Consider the following 27,897-nt stretch of genomic DNA (forward strand, 5'->3'; position numbering starts at 1 on the left):
GGCTTGAAACTGTTTGGAGGGTAAACAATGAAAAAAGCAAAGACAAGCAATAGCAGTTGGTCTTCAGTCTGCTGAGCGCTATCAACAAACATGCTTGCTGGATTTAAAAAGTGGGTGCTGCAATTAGAAGAAAATTGAGGTTATTGCCAACATCAAAGTAGCTTCCAAGTCTGTTTTATCAGAATCAGTTTAGTTTACTTAAAGCAGAACAAGAAAAATCTAAATACGCCTGCTGTGGGGCGACCTTCAGCTCTAAAGAGGTATTTGAACGTGCAGAGAAGACTGAAGTCATTTTATTTATTGGTTTACATGCTGTACAAAATTATGATAAAAACTAACATTTGGCCCCAAAAACATGGCATAATTACAGTTACAAATGGTTCTCATTTTGATAAAGTTAGTAACATTTTTACTTTTATGAGCAAAACAACTAAATACAAACCTAAAAATTCCAATCAAAGTCACATTAGTGAAGCGCTGTGGAAATCAGGCTTCCAATGCTGCCGAAAGACTCAAATAACTGGTTTTGGAGCACCTGGTACCACTCAGCCATAGTTTGCTAATTGTTCTGGGTTAATCCAATGGTTGTGTTGTGAATAATAAAATCATCTACATGACCCAAAAGGTTTCATATCCTTAAAAATACAGAACAGATAGTGATCTTGATAAATAATTTTGTATAAATCAAATAAAACATTGGCTCAGCCAGCATGCCCAGAAATAAAGACACAAGAATAATAACTGTAGTCACCAGAGTGCACTGGTCAACACAAATGTAGTTTTAGAAAGTTTGCAAAAAATCTGTACAGCACTGTGAAATATCAATATGATATATTTTTTGTAATTCACAACTTTGTAAACTTGTATTTAATGCGTAACAAGATTTCTAAGACAAGCAAATTACTTTGGTGTTCTGTAGCTACAGGCTCAATAAAAAAGAAAATGTTGAAATATAATATTCAGCAAAAATTTTGATTTAATTGTTCTTCAAAGCAGCCCGGACAAACTCTTCACGCTCAGTGTTCACAGCGATCTTTGTTGCTAAAGAGCAAGAATCTGTTAAGACCACCCACTAAGGTAAGACCCAGGTCAGTGGTAACATTTATGTACCATTACAACTTTCATTTGAGTGGCTATGAAGTGAAATATAATCCCCAAAATATACTGTATGTAATGGCACTGATAGGAAAAGGCTCTGTATAGATGTAAACTAACCTATTTACTCAAAATGTAACTTTTACATGTAATTTTTACGGACATCCACAGAACGTTTCATAAAACAAAGTAGTACAACAAAGGCTTGGCACTTGCTACAGCTTATCCAAGTCTGTGAAAATTCTTGATCAGTTGAGAATGTAGACAATGTGCAATGCAGTCCAGTTTCTGAATAAGTCCTCCCCAGTGGGTAGGCTTGTCCACTAATGATAGAAACAATGGGCAAGGCTCCGAAAAATGTTTCCCTCTGAAAAATGTGGAAAGCCGAGTTAAAGAAGAAGAAAAAAAACATGACTCTCAAAGGATGTGTCCTTGATCCGTTGTTTTGTTTGTCCACTCTTCTTCGCTGCACTCTCATTTGCTTCCCATGCTGTCGCAAGACCAAATGCTCAAGGCAATTTCACCACCACCACGCAGGCACCTGCCCTGCCAATGTTGAGAGGGACCTCCTACAGGACAACAGAAAGGTTAACATGCAGCTTCTCATCTGAGGCTGTCTTCAAAAAGAATCCCATTTATACTTCATGGAGATAAGAGGGTTACAGAGACAAGACAAAGCAAGCTATAAAATATTGATAGGACTGAGTGACTTCAGCAGATTTATGCTCCCTGAGGGTTTTAACTGGAACCCTGATGTTAGATGTAACCAGTTCTGGCAAAAAAACAAGTTACAATTCCATTAAAAGTTTCACCATTTTGAAAGGTCAAAAATTTCCTATTTTTATTAATATCTTAGAAAATATTAATATATTATTCAAAATGATTGTTCGATGTGATTACCTCAGTCCACTCATTGTTCTGTGCATCGTAAGACTCGACAGTGTTCAGATATGACTGACCATCGTATCCACCCACGGCATAAAGCCTGTCACCCAGCAGGCAGACACCCACAGCGTCCCGCGGAATGCTGAGGGAGGACACAGTGGTCCACGTATCCGTCTTTGGGTCATACCTGTAATTGCAATATTGCGATTGTTTTTGCATTATGGTTGGTATGGTGAAAAAGATTTTTTTTTTTTTGTAAAAAAAACAATTCAGTCAATTAGCATGAATCTCAAGAGGAAAACAGTGTCCCATCCCCACTAACCGAGACATCCTTATGTTCCCCCTTTTAAATCACAGATGTCTCCTTTCAGCACACACAGAGAGACAGATTAAAACTTAAAAGCTAAAGTTTGCTATTGGACAGCAGCTGGCTGCTGCTGGGTCCGCAGAGAGCTGGACTCATCGGTAAAGGCAGAAGTTGCTGCTTAGATGAGGAAAATGATGTCACATTATTTGATTTGCTTTCAATGATTTCTAGGTAAAGAAGTAATTTACATGTTCAGAAATTCAGTTATGTCTTGCTGAGACTTGGTACTACTAGTTTAAAGTGGCCTCATGCAGTTTTCGCTTCAGTTTTATGCTAAATAAGTCAAATAATGATGTGACAGAATCTGAATCCGCAATCAGGGAATTGTGATTGCGATATATATATATATATATATATATATATATATATATATATATATATACACTACCGGTCAAAAGTTTGGGGTCACTTAGAAATTTCCATTGCACTCCATTATAAACAGAATACCAGCTGAGGTCTGTTGCATTGTTTTTTTAACCCAGTCAGCAGTTTTCAAATTACATTATATGCTTACATAATTGCTAAAGGATTCTCCAGTGTTTTCTCAGTTAGTTTTTTTAAATGATATCAGATTAGTAAACAGAATGTGCCTCTCGAACATTGGATGAATGGTTGCTGATAATGGGCAATGTAGATATTGCATTAAAGATCAGCCCCCCACTCAGATCAGCTGGTATTATGTCTATAATGGAGTGGCATGGAAATTTGTAAGTGACCCCAAACCTTTGACCGGTAGTGTATATAAATAATGCAATCACATGTTATGTGACATGTTGTATTTCAACCAAGATTTACGCTAAAGAAAAGTTAGTTTTCGCTTTAGTTTTTGACAAGCAGTTATTTTGAATACTTTAAATCCATTTGACATATGCATCAAACTAGATCAACAATCAAATCTGTCCCTCTGGGCTTCCATGAAGCTTAACTACATGACAGAAAGCAATGACACTGTTTGAGCTAAGAGTCCACAACAAGCTCAAAACAAATACTTCTAAATGCTTTTCAGTGAGGAAAATCATTGTTTTACAGATCACTAAACTGCTGTCACAAGCTGACTCAACACAGAACAAAACATTTAAGACAGCACTAAAGGAATATTTGTATATAATAACTCTGTTATTTGAGAAAACTGTTGGGAAAGTGAATAGATGTTGAAATAAAAAAATGGTGGAAAATATAAAGCTGAAATATATAATTATTTCCATCCTACAAGAAATAGTTACATACATTCAAACTAATCTGTATCTTTGTTTTAGTTCTATTATCACTACTTACAAAATAATAACGGGTTATTTGAAGCTCTGACAAAAACATTTTTTGCAGTGAATTGGAGGTGCTGTACTGTGAGTCACATCAGGTTGATGTTCAGGATGATATTACAGCCACCAGATGGAGCCAGATACTGTAAAATAAAACCATGTCTGGAAACTATGATCTGTAAAACTAAAACCATGTGTGTAAAGTATGATCTCTTCAAATAGATTTATAAAACAGACATGTCTTCAAATGCAGGAATAGGGTGGGGAACAAGAGGAGTTTGTCTCCGTTTTGTTCTTACAGCCTCGTCCCAACCCTTGACTGCAATCCAAAATGGCTTACGAAACATTTTTGTTTGTGTGTTTTCTCCAGAGAAGAAGGGTTTACCGACCTTTCAACACAATCGGAGAGTCTAGAACAGTGGTTGGAGGCAGGGGCATCGTGTCCGCCTACAGCATACAGGAAGTTGTTGTACGTTGCCACACCCACTCCACCTCGCCTCTTGGCCATGGGAGCACACATGCTCCACTTGTTGGTGTGTGGATCAAAGCACTCCATCGACCTCAGACATGAGCTTCCGTCTCGACCACCTACTGCAAACAATCTGAGGAATTAAACAAAATGGGTCAAAATCCCAAACATCTGACATGTACATACTGTCCTAGTGGATCTGGCGGGAGTAGCTCACATCAGATGTCAGATGTTTTAAAAAAAAATAATGACAGAACAGTGAAAATGTGACAACATGTGTAAGATGCAGCAGTGAGCAATGGATAGCATTTGTTCAAATGCCCTTTCCTTGAGAGTGTTCTCTCCCAGAAAGATCACAGCAGTGTTTTAAGTGATTGTAGCTCCCAGGCCCAACAGCAAGAAAGTAGAGGCTAGGGAAACAGTTTCCTTGTTGTCTATTTTTGACCTAGATGCAATAATAACTCTGCATCGACTTTAACACTGAATACTGGATGTAGCCGAGCAGCAGTCTCTTTCCTCCTCTGGCACACAAACATATTTAAATTAGGCTGAGAGTCGGTCTGTTCTTTACTTAATTTACTTTCAAATAGTGTTGTTAGGCATTTAATACATACAAATACACAAAGTGTTTTGCTTTATAGAGTCTAGATTACACTGTATAAATTACCACACTGATCAGAACAGCCTTTGCTGTGAGCTGCTGACTACTGCAGCCACAAAGGTTGATTCTGCTTTCAAGAATTACAATGTTGTCAAACTATTACTGCACAGATTTTCCTAGAACACTGCACTTCGAGTTATATAACCATGTGTGGTATTGCATGCTCTATTCCATGTCACGTGTTACATTACTGCTGACCATTTTCCAAAGCACATTTTTGAATTTATTTTTTATTCATTTCAGTAGTCTGCAAATTTCAACTTTCAGAATATTTAATGGTGGTCATACACATAACCTCTTTTTTACTCTATTTTTGCACAAAAACAGATGGCAAAGGAAAACATGGACATGATGGCCTTACTTAGATTTTAAGTCAATAAACAAGTTGATTTTGTAATAGACATGCACAAAAAATATAAGGACCCTTGGTTCTGAGGTCATTTTAACACTGTAATATTTACCTTAATAGCATTTAAAAAACAAACTAACATTTAACGCAGAGGGCGCCTGTCATGGGGCTACCCCAAGCCTTCATTTAAGCCGGTGGTAGCACGTCTTATCATGCTAAGCTAGCTTTAGTATGAGCAGTCGCATATGACGGGGCAGCTGTGGCTCAGTGGTAGAGCGGTTGTCTGCCAATCGGAAGGTTGGTGGTTCGATTGCTGGACTTGTTATTTCATTTCATTTAAGTACTAGTCGAAAGACTAGAAATCATGGTTGGATAAATACAACACATACACAGTTAATTTCAAGTCATTTATTTTAGGTGAATGGATTTACCCAAGGTTTTATTCACCTGTTCTCACTTTCAAGCAGGGACCTGGGTTGAAGTTGCAAACCGGAAGTGCCAGAGTCTGGAGTACTTTACAGAGGGGAAGACCTGGAATGGTCCAAGTGTCAGCCAGTACAGAGGGGTGTACAGGAGTGCCTAGAGTTTGAGTTTTTTTTTCTGTTTTGAGAAGCTTGTTCAGCATGTAGTATTTAATTTTTGATGGTATAGTTGTTATATGGTGTATTAATGTTGCCAGAAATGTTTGGGAATGGTGAATTAACATAATGATGTTTGATTGATTTCAAATTAACTTTGGTTTGTCTTGTAGGAAGGGCTTCTGGTACAAAAGGAAGAAGGCAGAGGCTCCTCTGGGAAGAACAGCTTTGGCTGGGTGCGGGTGCTAGAGCGGGTGCTAGAGCGGGTGCTAGAGCCCAAGAGTCAGGGCCTAATATGACCTTTGATCTTGTTTAATATCAGTTTGTGATGATAATTTGAATAGTTAGTATTTAGTTTTCCTGTTTTTTATTTTTATTTTTATATATTTTTGCAATAAGTCACCCTTGCAAAACTACACTTCCATGTGATTGATGAAGAAATAAATCAAAGCACCAGTTGAAGAACTCATGAGTCCATGTCTCCTCCTTCCACCATAGGGCTAAACGTTACAGCTCCCTTTCAAAGTCATGCACAAACACTGGCATTCCTTTTATTTTTACTATTAACTGCTCGTACTCTTCTGTCTCCTTAGTGTCTGTTGTGGCTTTACAGATGCAAGTGACCTCGACCTCATGATATTTTAAAGTGGCAGAAAGATAACAATATACTTTGCCTCAAAGTGTAAGGTTGCACATTTTTTAGGATTAAAATGTCAGTAGGTCTGATATGGCAACTTACTTTCCATTAAGTGCTGTGACCCCCATGGTGCTCCGTGGAGTTGACATACTGGCCACATAGTTCCACTGCCTGGCCTGCGGGTCCCAGCGCTCCACTGTGTTGAGGTAGCTCCAGCCGTCGTGGCCTCCCACAGCATACATGGGACCCTCCAGCACAGCAATACCTACACAGATGGAAACAAGACATATAGCCTATGTTACTCAAAGCAGGCTTGCTGTTTTGTAAAATTAGAAGAAAATTAAAAATTGTCCCATTAGATGATTAATAATACCTAGAAGAATTTGTGCTTCCTAATCCTGTATTAAAATGTGTATTGTGATCGTGGATAATCACTGAAACAAAATGACATTTCCAACTTGTTGTTTTCGTTCAACAGTTCTTAGAGAGAGCTGAGGCAAGGGTAAGTTTATAATTTCAGAACTGGGCTGAGAGAGTGAGCTGACCAAATCTATGCCGAAAACAGGAAGACTATAAAAATGCATTGTTATTCCTCATTCCCAAGTCCCAGAGGAAAACAGTTTCCCCTGCAACATTGCAAAAAGATGTTTTAACACAATGGATTTTTATATTACCATTGTTACTTCCTTTGGTGAGAGTTCAATTATTTGGAGGGAACATGAGAGCAAGACCACATTCAGAGAACCTCGAATGACATATACACTGTCAGACAGAAACTATTCTCGCAGTGAGACTTTTATTACCGACTGGTGGCTTTTAAATGAAAAAGAAATACTTTTTCTTGTCTTTACCCATAATGCACACAGGAAATGGTTGGGCAGGGATGTTGGTAGACACTAAGCTCAAATATGTTCAGACTCAAAATGTGCACACCACAAGCAAAGCAGCACGAGATATTTGCTATGGGAAAGATCAAAGTCAACACAAGAAATCGGTACAGTGTGATCTCCTGGGCCGACTGATACCTTCGACCACACTGGGTGAGCGAGCTGAAAGCTTTGACAAGATCTCCCTGTTCTGTTACCCAGTCCTGTTTCAACTGTGAATCAAAATGCTTCTGATATGAGATTTATTGGGCAGGAAAGGGTACAACGCAGCCTGCCAAGCTTTGATAGGGAAATGGGAAAATATCAAAGATCTATCTTAAAAAGAAATGTATGATTTTTTTACAGCACACCAGCTGTGACCCTCCTGAGCATGCATCCTGCAGTGTGTTTCATAACATCAGGTAGCCTGACCGAGCTAAAACCTCAAACCTTGTTTTATGTGAACGAATTGTGTTTTTATGGTCAACACCCTCTGAAAGCATAATAATAAATAAGAAGGAACTAAAATTTCACATATCAAATGTAGACAGAGAAACTATGAGATTGAGAACTTTGATGTAACTTTCTTGATGACATATGGAGCTGAAAAGAGTAGAGTTGATTAATCAATGAATTACTGATCAGTTAATCATTTATCTAGCAGAAATACACTAATCCTAGTTTCTCAAAAGTATTTGATGATTTTCTATGTTATACATGATATTGAACAAATAAACAAAACTAATAATCGGTGAATTGAGAAAATAATTGGAAGACTATGCAATCATTAGTTGCAACCCTCCTGACATATTAGTTGCTCGAGAGTGTCCCCATTCCCATGTAAGTTTAAGAAAAAAATGTTTAAAATTTGACTATATATTTAGGAATGGCAGGATGGCTCTTATGTGATTCACTGGCAAAAGCAAAGCAATGTTTTTATGCCCAAATCATGCCATTATCTATCAGTGTATTAGTTTATTTTTAATAAAACACACTCACCAAGTCCATGTCTGTGTGTTGACATGGGCGGCATGGTGGACCACACTTTATTGATTGGATTGTAGCACTCCACCATGTTGGACGTCTTGAGTCCATCCCTCCCTCCAACTACATACAACTTGTTGTCTATAACTGCAACACCAAACTGGAGCCGGCGTCCGTTCATGACTCCAACCTGGACCCATGTGTTAGTCCGCAGGTCATACTTCTCAATGGTGGTAGAGCCTAAAACCACAGCAAATATTAACAATTTAAATAAACTGTGTTGCTGTGCATTGATAACTACTGCGTATGGGCCATACCTTTAGTAGCATCCATCCCTCCTACAGCATAAAGTGCGCCCACGGTGGACTTTCTAGGTTTGGTTCTTGGGCTCTGAAACATGGGACGTCTCTCAGGCAGGAGATGGTACTTCATGGCCTCCATCAGCAGCTTTTGGCATTCCAGGTCGTCAGAGAACATCTTGTTGTTTTCAAGATCTGCAAGGAGCTACATTTCAAGGAATCACATTAAAAGACTACATCATGAAATGTAATGTGTAGAATAGTGACAAATGTGTACAGTATCTGTATAAATCACCTTTGAAGACATGTAATGAAATGTCTGTTAATCCAAAACCAAGTTAATCTCATGTAGAATTAGGGGTAAAGTTAAATAACAGATAATCTCATGTAACACAATGACCCTTGCACTTAAATAGATCTTTAGATGTGGTAACAGCAAGTCTTTAAAGTATTTAAATAAATACGTGATTGATACTTCATAGGGTTTATGTTAAATGCAGGAAATGAAAATGTTCATCAAACCATGTATATATATATATATATATAGTATCTGTTTAAATATCTAACCTCAATATAATATTGAGCCCACACTGCGGATTGATTGAGTTCCTTTAAAAGAGAACATTTTGTAAGTGATTTTATTGAGTATTTCACCACACATTCATTTTCATGAAATAAGGTTTTGTACATACAGTAACTAATGCTTATGTTAAGCCTGCAAGTAATGTCAGTGGTGCTACTCTGCTCATCTTTTCAGTTTCTACTCAGTACAGTACCATTTTGACGAAATGATTCATTTCTGTTGTTTATTTGCCTCACAGCCAACAATATCTCCCCAGTCAATGGATGAGATATGTTATCTGTTAGATCATACTTTCCACATATTCTTTTATTCATGAAAACTTTTTGCTTGCAGACAAGAATGTTGTGGATTATTTTCTGTTCACCAAGCATACAGTGAAAAACAAAAAATGTGATTTAAAAAATACGAATGTATTAAAATTAATTTAGATTTTTTTCATAATTCAGATCTGCCAAAAATTGCTTAGCTGAGTTTGATGTTATGTAAATTAGACATGACAAAGTTGTAAAACAATGTTTTTTCTCTGAAATACAGCATTCATAAAACATGAGTTGGAGTGTTTAAAACAATAATAATTCAAACATCTACTTTTAGTGTAACAATGCATATAAAAACACATGTGTAGTCGTCATGTTGTCAGTTGGATTTATCACTGAGAGGGAAGATTTTTTTTCTTCAGCTCCCAACATAAACAAAGTGATTATTGAAGATGTGTTCAGTGGTTCACTGCCTTTCAGTGGTCAACTGGAAGACTGAAGGTTAACTGAGTGGTTCTCTTGTAGTAAATGTATGGTACTTAAATCTGAAACAAGTAGTCGATTTATCAATTTGTAGATCGACTTTCAAGCTAAAGTGCTAAATAGGATTTGCTGCTTTTCTTTATCTTTTATGAAAGCAAACTGAATGTCTTCGGATTTTAGAATGTTGCTCAGACAAAACAAACATTTGAATTGGGCATTTTTCACTTCATTCCTTGCAATTTTATAGACAAAAACGACTGAAAACCTGCATTAATATTAAGAAAACAGTTGTGAACAAGTGCACTATAAATTGGGGAAATTTCACCCTGGAAAGGTTTACAAGTTAAAAAATGCCACCTTTTGACAGTGAGGACAGGGCAGGCACTAGTACAGCCTATGTCTCAGCTACAAAGTCACCTGTGGAGGAAGAAGAGGCAGGCGGATGAAGGCAAGAAGCACCCCAAGATCCTGTTGTCGATTCTGGACATCGTACCGCACCCACATCATCAAAGCCTGGAAGATCGTCTCCTCATCTGGAACGTTGATCTCATCGCTGGATAGCAGCTTAACAATCTCAGCCGTGGGGAGCAGCAGGAACTCCTGGTTCTGAATGACCTCCAGGAAGTGTTCCTGGAACACAGAGCAGACGTGTAGGAGGCAGATAATAATCAGTCATTAGCGTAGAGAGTACGCTCAGCAAAGCACTGTGTGTGTGTGGTTGTGTTTCTATATCAATGAGGACCAAATGGCACAAGGACAGAAATGTAAAGAAAACTCAGGGTAAATCGACAGAGGATGCCAATTTGGAGGTCTCTATCTATAATTTCTTACATAACTGAAAGTGGAATACTCCATTTCTCACAAGTCTTGAATGGACATATGAAACTGTCATCTGTTTTATTTAGCTCCCTAAATAAGTTGATCCACACAACAGCAGGATACAAATCAATCTGGCACTAGCATCTAAAAAAGCCTCTTCATGAGCTTATCCAACATTTTTACTGCTGATCCTACATTGCACCATTAAACCATTATAAGCCTTTTAATGAGAAACAGACAGGCACCGCACACCAACATTGTCATCACACCAATGCAGTGTCCAGCTCTAAGTTTTGTAAAAGCTGTTCTCTATTGCCGTTCTTAAGATTGATCTTCCATTAACTGGCCAGAAGCCCAGGCGATATTACAAGCTGCATGGCTACCTACCTCTTCAAGGACATTGTCTCTGGGCAGTTTCATTAGAGATGATGCTATATAAAACACCCTGCCGCCTCTGTGCATCTACAGTATGTTACAACCAACATTTAAGCACATGAAAGACACACAGCGCAATCCTTGGCCATAATCACACCATGATTTCTTTTTGAACGAGAAAGCTGAGCATTAATTATTAAGCTGCATGAATAACTTAGACTGGATGCTCAACGATTATGAAAAACGAGTACGCTATTGATCATCAACTTGCAACAAATTACAGCATCTCGGTCCAATCTATTATGAGAGCCGATTTTAAGAGCTTAACACAAACAGCCTTAATGAAATGAGGGACATCTATCGATCTGTTGTGGCAACACTGAGAGAAATGCCATCCAACTCTCTCGTTGCTTTAGACCAATTATTTGTAATTACCATTCCCAAACAGCTGACAACAAAATTGAAAGCTCAACCAAGTTAGTTTCATTAACACTTAAAAGCATGTTTTCAAATGCTGGCAAACTCATTGTTGGGTAAATTGCTTAGAAAACAAGATCAGCAGGAGAGGATACTAATTGATTTAACTACTGCAAAAGAGTAATTGTATAAGAACAGTGTTTTCTGAGGAGGAATGTTGATGTTTAATGAGAGTCACGCTGGGAGAATTACTTTTCAAGAACATTTTGATCACCATGCAATTTGCAAAGGCTGGCAAAGAAAGATTGCTATATTTTGTAATGTTTCTAAATTGGGATTAATTCACAAAATCAAATATCTGTAGTGTTTATGTATGTAACTAAAATAAAGTTGTATTGCTGGAAAGATCATCCCAAACTATAACACAATACATTTTTATCTACTGCAACATAGAAAGGGCCACTCTTTCATAATAGGAAAAGGATGTCAGAGGCGGATCTCAGCTGCCATGCTCAACCAGGAAAAACAAGTTTATCAAAACACAACTTGCTCCACTCACAACCCAGGAACGGACTTCCAGGAAGCCAACAGCTCTCGCCGCTCATTATTGAAGTGATTGAACGGGAAGTTGGCCCTCTCGTGCAGTTTTATGATTAGATTAACCTCCTGGTCTTGGATGGGGCCTATGTAAACAAGCTGAGCAGATGTCCTCTAGGAGATAGCGCCCGCTTCGTGCTGTCACTTCTGCATGGCCAGCAAGACGTTATCTGACAAACATGTGCATGAATCTTAATCCAATGCAAATATCCCTCGCAGAAATATATAAAAATCAAATTTTCACAAGTCTGGCAGTGCACTAATCAATGTGAAGCATCGAGGTATCTCGTACTGACAGCCACATAACCAAATTAGATAAAGTGAAAGCATGAAACTATTCAATTTCTATTCAAATGTGGATGTCACCCATTTCTCTGCTTAAATTAGATAGTATATAAAACCAAGACACTAACAGTTTCATTCCTTATAGGTTATGACAGGTTATTTAAATTAACTAGCCTGAAAACAGAGGACGGTCACAAATATTTAAATATATTGGGAGAGAGAAATATATCTAGTCTATATTGCATTCACAATAACAAGAGTTGATATAAGGAAAAAGGCTCACATTAAATTATGTCAGCACTTTAGATTATGTGGAGCAAGGTTCATTTGATTTACTACTGTGTGGGCTGCCTTTCAAGTGAAAGCACATATAGCGTTAATTAAACTAAATATTTAAATACTCGTGTTCCTGTTATAGCTTTCATTACCGAAGATCCCCTAGTGTATTAACGCAAAGAAGAGTCACTTTGAGAGTGCAATCTCTTCTTACAAAATAAATAATTTAGCCCATACAGCCATGTAAATGTGGTCTACATTCGCCCTCCTACCATGGTGTAGTTATGCGCCACATTGAGCAGGTCCACGCAGCCCTGGGCATCTGCAAAGGAGCGGATTCCCAGGCAATTGGAGGGATGAAGCTGTTTCATCAGAAAGTTACAGCAAACCTGGATGACTTGTGAAAGCTGGAGGAGGCAAGCCGCCGCCAATAAACTCTCAATGGTCTCCTCTTTCAGCTCAAGGACGCCTGCAATGTCAGGAGGACAAGAAAAATATATTTTCATTTCCAGACTAGAGGTAGCCATAATGGCAATTACAGTGGTTGGAGAAGTATTGCAATCAAACTAAGTGGATTAATCATCATTATGTCAACTTAAAACTGTGGATATTTCCAACAACAGCATTTATCAAAGAGGATTTCTCCTGTAAAATAATGCAACATTATGTTGCATTAAGTGCTGCCCGGTCAGTCTGCCCAGTGATGAATTGCCTTATTGATCCATATTAATAATGCTGCATTTCAGAAGTCTCATAACTACTTACAAGTGCTAGTGAACGTCTTTACGAGCACTCACCAGTGTATGCAAAATGAACCAGGGATCTGAGGGCCTCTGGATCGACTCCCTCCATCTTGATCTCTTCCTGCTTTGCCTCTCTCACATCGCTGGTGAACATGGCAGCAAAGTAGTCCGACACAGCACTCAGGACCAGTCTGCCATAAAGAAAATGCAGTAAATTAATGCTGTTGTACCGTACATTAATTTGCAAGTCTATGGGAAATTGATATGATTAGTTTGAGTGGTTAGTAAACCAATTGTGAGATGTGTCTCCTAAAATGTAGCTGTGCTTCATAATAAAAGGGCATATCTTCAGTATACTGCTGTCACATTGTTCTGTCGGTGTAATCATTATGTGTAGTACTGTTTCTAACAAGGATTTATACTGCTTGTGTGCTTTAACACCATTGGTACTGTTCCCTCGACATTCTGTATAACGCCACATTGTCAGTGTATGATGAATGTAATCATCCCACCTATGCCACATTGCTAATATATACACTGGTCCGAATTCTAAATTATTAGCTCATTTGTCTAGCTCACATAGCACAGTGGTTGATTCGAGAAGGAAATGAGAGGTATGGAGATGCAACGTAATTGAGATTGAGTGACACAGTCCAACAGTCTACACCCATATTTTCATAATGTTGTGGCTCCTTATATTTCTATTAAGGCTTTCAAAATGTACACAATAATAAAGAGTGAAAGGAAATTCCTTTTGTCGATACTCATTTTTTTGATGCAAGATTAATTTACACACATCCTGTGATTTGGGCCTCGGACCAGTCTGTAGTTTTGAAAATCAGGAAGCAGTACAGCAGAAACTTTGTGGATGGCTACCAGAAACAAACCTCTTTGAGCAGAAATGGATAAAGAATGGCAAGTTCAGTTTTAAAACTCTTCCAGATGGTTCTCTGGAGTACGTTGAGTCTCAAATACACCTTGCTGGCCAAGCATACGGCTGATGCAGAGAACCCACCCTCCCCTCGCCAAAGGCATTCCATGCTGGATAGTTTGTAGTAGTACATTTAGAACAGATAAAATAATGTGTGATTAAATTGCGATTAATTGCAAGTTAACTATGGACGATCATGCAATTAATCACGATAAATATGTGAATCCATTGGCGGCCCTAATTTATATACTTATTATATTATGTGTAATTTATTTTGTCTAGCCACCATCCCTGATTTCCTTGGTTATGTCCTAAAACCATATATGAAGCCACATTGAAACAGGCAGTCAGAGAGCTGATTATTTCATCTAGGTCAGTCACTGATACTTATTTCTCTCTCTGTGGAGCATTCTGGTTTCTGTTTCATGAGTCTGTCTGGATGAACTAACAAAATATGCCGGCGGATAATCATACACAAGCATATGCACTCAGTGAACGGCATGCCTCTCTGCTCAATTCAACCATTTAACAGAGGGCTGCATGCCCAAATATTGACACCTCCATGTACTGGATCACAGTGTTCTTCCACGACGCAAATGCAATGAGGAAATGAGGAAGGGCAGAGGTGTAATTAAATCACAGCAGTGTGCATTATTTAGATGCAAACCAGTGAACATGGAGTTTGCATATCTTTCCTGACACCTAAAAATCAGCAGAAGCTTGCTTTGCATTTCAAAGATTATTCGATTATTCCTCAAATATATTAGGAGAGCTTCTGTATGTCTTAACTACCACAGATGCAGGGGTAATTAATGATATCAAAGAAGACAGAAGCACAAACACCAACCTGTGAGCAGGTATCTTATGATCCCCTGCTATCAAGAGGACATCACACAGCTGCTTGTGCTGGAGGTATGTCTCCATCTTACGGAAAGTTTGTTCTGCATGATTTGTGGCCTGGAAGAACTCATCGGACGAGTTGGTATTCATTCTGGAAAAGGTGCTCAGAGCCAACCTGTGAAGGAGAGGAGAGATGTTATATGACTAAAAATAGGACCAAAGCAAAGGAACATGTCTGCTTATCGATAGCAATTTAGAATTTATTTGTTGCATTTTTCCACTTTCTGAACATTTGGGCATTGCACCAGGAGCCATTTGCTCTTCAGAACATTGCATGTAGTCTCTTCTAAATAACCAGAAGAGAACTCCATGTTTTGTTGCATTAGGCTTTCCCCCTATTATTTATTTTGGAAATAGACATGTGTGAGAAATTGTGAGCCGTAAGCAAAAACTTCACTTGATGGGGACTAATAGAACCAGAAACTTCAGGTAAAATAAACATGGACATTTTAATTTAGCAGCTATCCAGCTACCACTCCACCACTGTACTTTGGTCCGTATGTGGATTTGAACCAGCAATGCTCCATTTCTTAACCCAATTTCCTACTGACTGAACCACTGCCCCCCCATTAAACTAATTTAGTAATATCACCCACTGTTGCCTTTCCCTGTCCACTATCATAAGTTTGAAATAAAAATAATCAAAAAGCTGCACACAGCATGATAAGCAACAAATTATTAAGGACACAAAAGAGCTTATTTGGACATATGAGACTCCTGAATCCTCTATTCCCTACGGTGTATCCGCATCTTTCTTGCCACTCTAAGCTGAAATTAAAACGCTTATGGACTAAACTCCGCACATAAGTCGATAACTCAATGCTGCAGTCCAATTGGGCCAAGTGAGCACCACAATCTATGCAACAGCTTTCCAGACAGAATTTCCTGTGTCTGCGTGTGTGCATGCCTTTGTTCCTGTGTGCATCTGCATATCTGTGAGAGCATGTTGGTTTTCTAAAGACAGGGACTTATCAAGTGAACAAGCCTGTTCCTCGCAGCATTGTGGTGAGGCTGAGTCCCTGTCCCCACGGGCTGCTAGATTACATGCTGTTCTACAGGCACCCAAGTAATCCCTCAGACTTGTGGCAAATAACGCATCCCAGACACTTTGCTGTCCTTCACAGAGCAAGTCCACTCAGTGACATTTAGGGTTGTTTGTTACGCTACATAAACAGACCCAAGCCGTCTCTCCGAGGGAATTTACTGTCATCTCACGGTCCTGTGGCTGCGTAAAGACTGATTGTGCTTAAAAAAAAAAAAGTCTATTTAAAGTGCTATTTAAATCAACACTTTACATCCCCACTCATTACCAGTCATATGCTGATAAGAGAGCTACATAAACTAGTACAGTGTGAGGTTTTTCAATACAAACAAAAAAAACTGTAATGCTTGACCACACAATGTATAGGCACATACTAAGATTGATAACACAGGAAAGATGGAGGAGGTGATGGCTCTTATCAATGTTCTGATTTAACACACTATTATAAAGTTTTTAGCCAAGTGTGTGACTTTCTCCTCTTTGATTACCAAAAGCAACAACATTTACCCCCCGGGAATTGTTTATACTGCCCTACGGTCACTGCAGTATCCTATAGGCTAATCTTTATTGGGAGACTTTATGCTAAATACAAGAGTAATTTATTGCCCTGTCACAATAATTCCCCACTGACTCTGGAGTCTTGTGGAGGAACACCAAACAAGACTGAATAAGCAATGGGGCCGTAAAACTGAGATACATTGCCTTTGTATTGGCTCCAAGGCATGCTGTAAGGATTTTTCATGCCTACCAATCTCTCCGACACTAATTGCTTTGCTATCACATTCCAGGGAGCAGTAAATTTCTCTGTAAGGTATATTTCGCTTTCAGTAGAGGGTTGAATCATCAGAGGTAAAGCCCAATTTTATTGAGACACTAAAGCCCCAGAACACCTTACTCCAGAGAAACTGCTGTAGGGACATTGATGTGCATCACATATTACTCAGCAATTCATAGAATCATAGACAGGGTCAGGGTAACAGGTCTATAGATTTCTTTTGTGATCTACAAACTATTTTAGTTGTGCCACCTTGAATTTCTAGAACAGTGAGAAGGTAAATTAGCCTATATAAAAGAATAGATTATAACAGAATAAAATGCAGGATTTCTTTTTTCCATCCCACAATATACCACAGTACACGTGACATTTTCCTTCTTTATTGAGCACATATCATCTGAAGTCTTGTCATTCCCCCCCTCACACCATCGCAAAGATATCACACCACAATGTGACTGATGGACCATGTTCAAAAAAACAAGTCATTCAGGTAAGGCAGAGGCTGTATGAAGTCCACATGTGATTTTTGAGCACAATATACAGTGCTGATATAAAGAAAATACACTCTTTAACAATAATACAGAGGAGGTCAATTGTTCCATGTGCTGTAATCAGTCTGACTTCTCTCTATGCCAAAACTGCCCTCTTAAATGAATGGTCGGACGATTCAAGATGTGCTTCCATCAGCCATGATTAGCCCCTAGCTGTAAAGGTTATGAGTCAGAAACGTTACTGAAAATCTCAGTCTAACACCATCCTTCTACAAGAGAGAAAGTCGTGCCTGCCTGGGCCAAATGGGAAATGTCTCTTTCAAAATGAATTATAAAAACCATTTGCCCCAGAAGGCTGCTGAGAAGCTTGGGTTGGGTTGAGAATCCAACAACTCCGACAAAGCCTCATGCAGCACGTGCCAAGTCTATATAGTCCATGAAATCTTTATGCCTCGGCTTTGACAGTCGGTATTACTGTCATTCGCCTTTGTGTAGAGAGAAATATATACACTGACTGTAATAACTTGATCCCGGCAGTGAGGCTGAGATGATAAGAAATAGATTTTCCTCCCTGCATTTAACTATCTCAGGCCTTGCAACAGACATTCTTCTTCTGATGCCATTGTTATACCGGACATACTTAATATTGATAATGATGAAGGAAATGGAGCTGCATCTGGGAACCATGTTTTTAAAAATCTGCTCTGAATATGGGCATTTTATGTTAAAGACTGGAGTGGAAAATTGCCACGGCTATTAACAGGAATGAAATATTGCTTCCTTATAGCTTTCCACTCAGCTTTCTCCAAAACAGCACACATTGTAAAGAAGTGATAGTGGAGAAGTTATGTCAGCAGAATGTCTGCAAAAACCTAATGAACATCACAGGTGGCATTCAAATTCCTGTTTTGAATATTAAGAAACTACACCAAGAGGAGTTAAATCCAACACTGTGAAAATGGAAAATCATCAGTCAAAATATCTGTTCGTTTGATAATAAAAAAATCTTGATAACTGACTAAGTGAAATATCTGCTTGGAGCCACTGAGGAGTAATGTGCCAGGAGATGAATATATTTCAAAACAGAGATTACATTTTTCCTGTTGTTAAGCACAGCATATTAATATTGGAACTGCCTTAAAAAAGGTGCAAGTATAGTACATTTTAATGGTGTGTTAAATCTTAATTCCATGTTGACATTTGCCTGTCCACATTGTAATTCTGTGAAATTTGGTGTAAATTGTGTGTGTCTGTGTGTGTTGGCGGCGTTCTGTAAGTGAAAAATGTGCAGATCTCAGCAGAAAGCTTCTCACTGCTTTGCTGATGGCAGGTTAACTTGCATAGTGCATGACTGTTGGGTTGTCTGTAATTTATTTACATACCATGTTAGTGGGTAAACAGATTAATCCACATTATTAAAGTAGTGGGTTGCAATTGATCTACTGCATATGTTAGATATTTATAGATCTAGATCTTTAGATATCATATGATTTCACAGCCTATCTAAATGATCTCATCTGAATTTGACCAGAAAAGACGAATGTGTCCAGCATATAATGCTGGACACTCTTTATACCACCTTCTGCAAAAGGAGGAAGAGCTACCAAAAACTCTGGCTTCCTAATGGATGGCCTTGTGGTGTACAGAATGCTGATTTGGCAAAGTTAAAGAACGCTCAAAATCATTTATTTGCAATCACAAAATCTCTTACACCCCTGAGGATGTCATTTTGAGATTACAAAAGATATTTTGCAATTTACAGCCTCCACGCTGGATGTCACACGCAGACCAAGAACCTATAAGCCTTGTGGTGTTATGAAGCATCCAACAAATATCTGAATTACTGCTGTTGACATGGGGAGAGGTGGTGGTATTTCTTTTCCAAGGCAGAGAGGGAATTGAGATATTATTCAAACTTACAGCCCGCTGACTCAAGCCTCTGTTAGTTTTTATGTGGGAGAGGTCAGTGTTTCCATTCCATTCAGGTTAACTTCTATCATATATTCTCTGCCAATGATGAGGAGAGGTAATTTGGATGAGAGTCATGAGAGTTTATAGATCACTATGGAGCATTAGGAGCAAGGGTGGAACACAACATGGCATCATCTGCTACTTATTTCCATATATTTGATTTAATAACTCTGTAGATGTGTACCAGTCAATCAGAAGAGAAAGGTCAACTCAATCCAAAATAAAAGCTAATAATCATAGCAGCATACCAGCAACTGTCCATACTGAACTGGGAAGAAGAGCATTTGGAATCAGTTACAAAACCACCTGAATCTTCAGCTGAACACATTTAAAGTGATGGTGAAAGACTTGGAAGCCTGGCTGTAGATGTTTTGATTATTGAAGAATGTCTTTTGATATCTTATAATTTTGTACTTTGTTGTGTCTCAATTTTAACTTGTTATACGCCTGCAATTTTACAGTACGTCTGTTATTTGTGTTGCTCGTTGCCACGACACTCTTGAATAAAAAAGATTTTTAACCCCAAAGAGTCCTGAATAATAAAAAATTTAGATAAAATGGAGAGAAAAAACGAGTCACTGACTTTTTGAGTTATCTTTGGTACTCATGGCACCCAGGCAGGTTTCTAGAATGCGCTACAAAACTTCATTAACTACATAAAATATAAAAAACAAAGATTTGTTTCATCAGCTCAATGTAAATGTTACCAAGAACCTTCCAAACACATACATACCCAATGAAATGAAATGAGCATTTATGATTTATTGTTATTAAGCATGTTAATACTGAACATCAATTCTTAAAATCAACTTTGTCAGTTAGTTTAGTTTGACAGCAATCTTAAAGATTAATAACAAAAGTGAGAAACCAAATCAATGAAAGAATGAAATAAAGTGATGGGAAGGATTTTTTGCAGACGCGTGAATGAAACTAATCACTGAGGGGCTTGTAGCATAACATGACTGACATATATTTCCAGCTACAAGGGAATGGCTAAAACTTTTGTATTTTTCAAAGTGAGTAGAACTCAGTTCTTCATTCAGCCTGAGGGATTGTGACAAATTATGTGTCAAGGATTTATGATGTGAGACATAATAAGGCCACCCAGCTGGTGGAGTAAATGAATGTGCATATCTCAGTGACATCCACACATCTGTTTAGCCGCTGAAGAACATGCAAGCCATGAAGTGTCACACAGTCACTGGCCTAATTCACTGTGCAACTTTCTATATGTGCCATGCTTGTCCAAACATTCCAGCAGCTAGTCCTTTACAGTTATCGAGTGACTGCATTTCCATTATGTTCAAACTTGATTGAAAAGTGGTCCCGTGCCACACGCTAGTGTATTTATCTGATAACTGCTTAGGTCAAACTCATTTTTCCAGACTTTCTTGCCATTTGAGCCACTGCAGGTTCAGAAAACACAATTCCTTGATTTAATAATTATATACAACAAGGGCTTAAAGGGATTAATTTATTTATTTAAAAAGGGGGAAGTAATGGAACTGTTCTTGTCGTTGTATATTGTCAGCAGTTTTGGTGGAAGAAAAGAATCAAATCATTAAAAATGTATGTCAGATTTGCTGATTAACAATTTCATAAATGGATCACTACAACCAAGTACAGCTGAGCCAAGGATATATTTTATGATCCACCAGAGCAGAACCCTTTTAATATATCAGTATTATTGTCAAAATATGATGGCTGTGCTGTATTTTGCATGGCCAGCATGAACTCAAGGTCCCCCTTAAGACCCGGGGAGGCACATCTTTTATGCATACACTTTTCACATTCTGGGACCCCAAAACATGAACATCTGCCAATTATACCTATTATACTATACTATACTAGAAGAGCAGAACGTCGAGCTGATTCCAAATCTGTATCTTAACTCTTAAGAATAATTAACGTTCTGTTCAGGGAACTTGACCGTCCAATGCACGTGACATTCATAAAATCAACATTGACACATTTTTGGCTGTAGATAGAGATTGTGTATTTAAAATTACCTGTTCAATCATGTTAGCTCTTTCTCAAAACAAAGGGACAGGTTCACTTTCATTGTTCATTTCATCACCAGCATGGTACCCAGGAAAACGTAAGGACCAATAACCTTAGAATGTCATAAACAAGATAAAAGGGAGGCTTGGTCTTTTCATCATTGATGTGAGGTGCTTTTAGTGTTCTGCCAGACAGCACACACACACACACACACACACAAACACACACACAAGCACGCACACGCACACACACACGCATACGAACACGCACACACACACACCTTATTGAAGGAAGACGCATCATCACAGGGAAGAAAGAAAGGGGGGGAAAAACAACCTGGAATGGCAAGGGTGGGATTTATAGTTGTAAAAAACATGTATGTCCCAAGAGTTTTGCATCAGAGTTTCTGAAAAGATATTAATAGAAAAGAAATTAAATAACTTGTGCCAGCAACTACCTATGACAGCGTTTGGCTTAGATAATTCATGTGATTGCTCTCCTTTGTAGGTCCAGTACGTGTTACGTGATGTTATGGCTCTTTCCCGCCATTTACTTTTACCTCTATGGAAGAATCCATTAGTGTAATGTGTAAAAATTAAAGACTCTGGAGGAATCAGGCAACGTCATACAGTGCATGTAATCTGGACCACAACATAGACAAGAGAGCTAAAAAAGCCTTCCGCTTTTGGCCCACTGAATAATTAAAAGGATGCTTTATTGGCTCATCCTGCCTAACATGCTGTGGACAATGAGAGTGAGCTGTCCCCAGGTGAGCCATGGTGGCAGCTGCCAAGCCAGGGTAAATTGGAAAAGGATAGCTGTGCAGATAATTTAATCTTAGCTTAATTAAAATGATGTACATGCAGGGTGTAAATCCAAATTCTGAATGAATTGAAAAAGCTATAGATGTACTCTTCAGATGTGTATGTATTTAGTCTCAGAAATGTTGGAAACTGATTTTAAGTATGGCTGCTAGGTACTCGGTAAGCAACAATGTTTAAAGCAGTGTTGTGCTCATTTTTCCTGATCACAACAAAACATTTCTTACTTTTTAATCCTGGGGTGCTGCCTCAGGTGTCAGACTTTCTCAATTAGATACAGATTTTATCTAGCAGTTACACTTTCACTATGAAACGTAAGGGTGCCATCCCTTCCCAAAATAGCATCCCATAATCTTGTTTCCGCAAACTGAGCATTTGCTATGCAAGGTGACTGATTTGGTGCCACATAACAAATCTGTGTCTTTTAAGAATCTAATGTCTCCAAACAGTCATACCTCTCTCTGGCCTCAATGTCTGCAAGTTCCTCTGTGCTGTTCTTCTTTATATCTTCCTGGCCAGTGATGGCGTCCTCTTTCCTTGTGGTGCTGGGTGATGAGCTGCTCTTTGGAAATTCCTCGTTGACCTGGAGACCCTGGATGGTGTTCTGCTGGTGGTGCCATGATTGTTGACCCGCTCTGACATAGACAGGTGTGGGCCCTGGTGTCGGTGCCAAGATACTGCGGACCGGGCTGTTATTCTTACGTATTCCTCCAACGCCTCTTTCCCTTGAGTGACTCTTCAGCCGGCCTTGGACAGGCGTCCCTCTGTGGTCCAGGCCATCCTGCTGGATGTAGCCTCCTACCCCACCGCCGCCTCCACTGCCAGCCGAACCTTGGGATGAATGGCTGAACCAGCGCCAGCGGAGCCTGAGGATCTGCTTTACGTCAAATTCCTTCTTCCCTGACACAGACATCCTCCTCAGGGTTTGGAGACAAAGGTAATGGTACGTTGAGTCCCCAAAAACATGGAGAGCAAAGAAGAGAAGAGCCTTGATTTCAGTCCTCACTGACTACAATGTGCCTCTTCTCTTCCGTTATTGTCTCACAACTATCATGACCAACCCCTCCTCCTTCTATTACTCCTCCGTTGTTCTTTTAGTGGAGATGGAAAGCAGTCCTCTGCAGCTTTTGTTCCTGTGCCTGAGACTACTACCCTCCCTCCAACTCTCCCTCTCTGTCTTTCTCTCTCTCTTTCCCTCCTGTGCTGCTGCTGTTTCTGTTTGCTGCTGCTGCTGTGCCGCTGGAGCTGAGTTAATGCACATGCATGATCCACACTCCCTCCCTTTCGTCTCTCTTGTCTCGCTTTCTCTCTCTCTCCCTCTCTGCTTGTCTCTGCTCTGCACACACACACACACACACACACTCTGAGAGATAGACATATACTCAAGAAATAAAAATGAGAAAATCTCCCAAGCCCTGCCCAGTCCCCTCTGCTGCTGTTCTGTGTTTCCTTGTGTATGTTTGTGCGTATGATAACAGGGCTGCCTGCTCTTGCTGCGAGGGGGAGGTGAGGTATCATGAAGCCAGGATGATGAAGTCACACCTTAGCAAAGTAAATCACTGCTTGCTCAAGTAGGGAAAGAGGAAGACCACAAACTACACTGTACTATCAGGACTCTCACTGTATAGGAAGATGTAATCCATTATGTATTTAGATACAAATGCATGTTCATCTTTAAACATAAAAAGCAGGATACATCAATAACTGTCATAAATAACCAAAACACACTATTCAAGGCAATAGAAATCTATCCCACACTAACACACATCTGTGCAGTCTGCTATGCTCACATCAACCAGAATGCCATGGGGGATTGTCTCAGTGTATATAGCCATGCAGAAAAAATCCTCCTTCAGTCACTGTCTTGAGAGCCCGTGCAATTACAAGTGAAAAACTACATACTGATGACCCTTCAAGGTCAGCAAGCTTCCTCTTCCCAAGTCTGGGCTTTAGAAAACTATCTTTTGCATTTCAAAAATAGATCCTACTTCTGTATAAAGTTAATACTCCATGCAAGGCTTTCAGATACCACATCTCAACTAGTACTTCGAGGACAAAGGGACAGTGTAACAGCACACCAGGTAATTTGTGGACATTTGATCAATGCCGATGGCATCACCAGCATATATAAAGAGCATGGTGCTATGCTGTAGGGAAGTGTTTGTCAACTGCCGGGCTGCGACCACATGGTGTAGGTTACTGGGCTGCAAAGATGTTTTCTGACAAGAGCCATCATTCACTGTGCAGATGTAGTCTATATGAAGGGGAACACATTTGCTTTGCTCACCTCTGCAAGTGATGTTCAGATTAGTTTGTTAAATGGACATATACACTACAAAAGTATAAATGGAAAATAAAGATTGAAGAATGAAATTGTGCAGGAGAAAATATGTTGAAATTTGATGCCTGCACAAACACTGAGAATGGACTTTAAAGGTAAAGAAATCTTGTGTCTGAAACATTTGCATATTTACTTTTTTAAAGAACACCACCCAACACTCTTTGCCAGCTTGCTGGTCCCCACATCCAAAAGGTTGAAAACCCCTGCTGTATGGTATTGTGCCTACACTATTGGATCTATGTGTTTTAAGTACTTTTCTTTGATCTAGTTGTCAAAAGAAGGTCTATATGCCCATGGGGCAGGTGGTAATTGGATTTAGAAATGGATTGTTAACCATGAAAAATTGTGAAACACAACAAGGCTTATCCTACATGCTTGATGCTGCATTGCATCTGGTCAGGATTTATGGATTAAATTGGATGAATTCCATCAATGTTAATGTCCAGCACCAGAGCTCCCTATTGACACTATGTTTACATGATTCTATATCTGTGAATTGCAACTTTTATTCCTGAGAAAAAATTAAAATAAAATGCAGAACGGTCTTTCTGTAGGCTTTCTTGCTCCTAATTTCCATTTTCATGACAAGGTGAGAGGAGGACCCTGCACTCAAACTGCTGGAATTCGATATTGTACAATCTCTCATCCACCTCCACAAACCTCCCACTTCAGGTTTGGATGAGTGGAAGGAACCAGCTAGTGTGTCCACTAGCTACCTAAACCATGACTGCTCATGCTATTTGATGGAGACAGACATTAATCTGACCTTTAAAAGATATTTAAATATCTTCCACTTACAGACATCATATATCCTCCATTCTCTGACTATAAATAACATATTTAAGGCCAAGGAAGAAATGCACTTTTACTTCAACTCACAATTGTGTTTGCCACATTGACAAAGTTATAAATTATAAGTGTCTTACAGCTAACTAGCCTTTAACCTGACTTTAACGATTACTACAGAAACAAGGATTTTCCCACAACTCCTGTAAGTTTAAGAAATAAGCATTATAAAAAGTCAATGCATTATTCAAATTGACTTTATGGTAGAAACTACAGGAGGTTGAAAGATTGCATAAAATGTGTGGATCATCCTTTGTTTACATCCATGTTTATGCTAATGTTAGAATGAGAGTGGATGAGCTTCACATATTAGTTCACAGTCAAGAGGCAAAACACTGAATTATTAATAAGAGCTTTTTCTGCATATAAAAATATTTTACATTTCATTATATTATAATCTGGCACAAAAGGACCAGCGGAAAGCAACTGATCCCTGCTGGGGATTCTGATTATTAAAGGAGTTTCTGCACATGTTTTGACTTTGTGTATCTACCACATCAACACTTCAGTGGCTCTAGGGTTTTCTTTTTCTGTAAGGGAAGCCATCTTGTTTTGCCATGCATCAGACCTTTACCTTTTGACATTTACTGTTTCACGACAGACAATGTGATCATCTTTAATGTCATCAATAAATTCTTTCTATTAATTAAAAGCAGCATGTCATTTGGATGTACAGTATTTGTTGATTACAAATTTGAGTATGTTGCACACATTTTTATGGCGGTGCACCATGTGATGCTATAACCACTAAGTTCCGTAATAACATGAACTACATTATTTTTAAACGTACATACATTTGGGTTGTTACATATAACCCTCTGCTGTTCTACAACCAGAATGGGACACCTTTTACTTCAGGCATAAAGATGTAAATAATAATGTTGTTGAATTGAACAGAATCATGATAAGTAATATCATTGTCCATATGTGGGAAGCTGGGGGTTGATTTTGTGACTGAACAATCCAATTATGTAGTTCCTTGGTATTGGTTTTGTCCCTTACAAACCACTACTAATATTTTAACACAGTCATTTATCACTAAAAGTCAATATCACAGCAGATAGCATTAGCCATATGTGCAAACTGATAAAAGCAGAGAGTTTAATATCTCCTGTTTTTGTCATTGAAGAGAAAATCTCATGTCTCCCAAATGCATTTATTTTAGTCCAGGAAGCCTTTTAAATCAAATATAATCTGAAAGTAGTTTTACACAAAAAAAAAATCATCTTTTCTGCTTCCTACCCAACACACACTCATTATAAAAAAAGGTGGTTTCACTTAAATTCAGCTCATGAATGAAAACCCAGAAACTAAAAAATGTTATACAAATCCTAAATAGCTTCAATGCATTATCTACTAATACATTAAAATGGATTAGAAATGAAACTCCTTTCATACAGAGAATAAATAGTGTATTTTAAAGACACTATCGTTATGTCTAGGAGGTCCAGGTGTATCATAATAATAAAAGGCCTATTAGAGTGAGATATGATCGAATGTATAGTAAGAAGCCATCACACTGTAACCTCTTATTCTTGCAGGAGTCAAGGACACCATCTGGCTGTACTCCACATGACACATGAGATGTCAGATGTCAGATTGGTGTGGTAAACCACATTATCATCCAACATCTGCCTCCCCAGTGAACATACCTACATGCCTAGACGGCCATTCTTTGAGTGTGCAAGACAGATAGCTTGCACTAGCAATCAAGCTGGCATGGCATGTAAATGTCATAAATACACACACAAATGCCATTTTGAAATTTCACAGCAATGTAAAAAAGGCCTAGACAAGTAATGTCAAATGTAAGTCACATTCCTTGCTGTAACAACCCTGACCTGATATGTCCATGACCAGCGTCCAGAAACGACTCACAAAATGCAGCCTTTTGCTCACTATGGAGGTCAAGGTAGACAAATTGAAAATGTATGAGAAATTACGTTTAGTGTTCCATTTATGGCTGAACCGGCCGACAAGGTTACTGTACCTCCTGAATCTATAGCATAAACATTTAGATGCATCTGAACGTAACCAAAGCCATACCATAATCAGAATAATGACCAGAGTTAGGCTACTAGTTCAAGTAAAATCTCTTTCTGGCAATACCCTCATCTGTGTCAATTTACATAATAATAAGTAATTTCACTTCTTACCTGAGAAACTGATTGTAAATGTTAGTCCTCAGCATTCAAACATTGAAATTATCTTCTAAAATGGATGGCCAATGGAGGCAAACCGCATGCAATCCAATAAGTTACGTATCCCAACTGTGCTGGACTGCTCCAACATTTTCTTCTCCCGTGTCTCTCTTTCAGCAAAAAAATGTTTGCCTCTCCAGAAAGGAAGGGAGCACTTTCCTCTTTTAAAAGGAAACTCCTGATAAGTTCCTTCCTCTGGAATAAAACAACAATTGCATTCAAGCAACCAGGAATGGTGGGATCACATCCTGTTTTTGACGCAAAACACTGCTTTCACAAAGCCTTACCCTACA

At 38.8% G+C, this 27,897-nt stretch overlaps 1 protein-coding gene across 2 annotated transcripts; it reads right to left on the reverse strand.

Moving 5' to 3' along the window:
• Positions 1 to 263: 263 nt before the first annotated feature.
• On the reverse strand, positions 264 to 27,761 carry klhl4 (kelch-like family member 4). Of its 2 annotated transcripts, none has more exons than XM_032528308.1 (11): positions 27,560 to 27,761; positions 15,063 to 15,230; positions 13,339 to 13,475; positions 12,814 to 13,010; positions 10,190 to 10,402; positions 8,468 to 8,654; positions 8,166 to 8,390; positions 6,403 to 6,565; positions 3,996 to 4,208; positions 1,996 to 2,167; positions 264 to 1,664 (listed from the first exon to the last, which is right to left on the reverse strand). In XM_032528308.1, the coding sequence occupies exons 1-11, from the start codon at positions 27,592 to 27,594 to the stop codon at positions 1,605 to 1,607; spliced, it is 1,770 nt and encodes a 589-aa protein (XP_032384199.1). In that variant the 5' UTR covers positions 27,595 to 27,761; the 3' UTR covers positions 264 to 1,604. The 2 variants fall into 2 exon arrangements, with proteins under 2 accessions (XP_032384199.1, XP_032384198.1); XM_032528307.1 differs by lacking the exon at positions 27,560 to 27,761 and adding an exon at positions 22,672 to 23,566.
• Between the last annotated feature and the right edge of the window lie 136 nt (positions 27,762 to 27,897).

This window comes from Etheostoma spectabile, chromosome 10 (assembly GCF_008692095.1).
Source record: "Etheostoma spectabile isolate EspeVRDwgs_2016 chromosome 10, UIUC_Espe_1.0, whole genome shotgun sequence".
In the NCBI taxonomy this organism is placed as follows: domain Eukaryota; kingdom Metazoa; phylum Chordata; class Actinopteri; order Perciformes; family Percidae; genus Etheostoma; species Etheostoma spectabile.

Excerpts from the sequence above, each read along its gene's own strand:
- klhl4 (XM_032528307.1), bottom strand. The coding sequence starts at position 23,129 with ATGTCTGTGTCAGGGAAGAAGGAATTTGACGTAAAGCAGATCCTCAGG. Across the intron at positions 15,231-22,671 it reads GACATTGAGGCCAGAGAGAG|GTTGGCTCTGAGCACCTTTT; the intron begins GTATGACTGTTT and ends TCTCCTTCACAG. Across the intron at positions 2,168-3,995 it reads CTCTCCGATTGTGTTGAAAG|GTATGACCCAAAGACGGATA; the intron begins GTCGGTAAACCC and ends TTGCAATTACAG.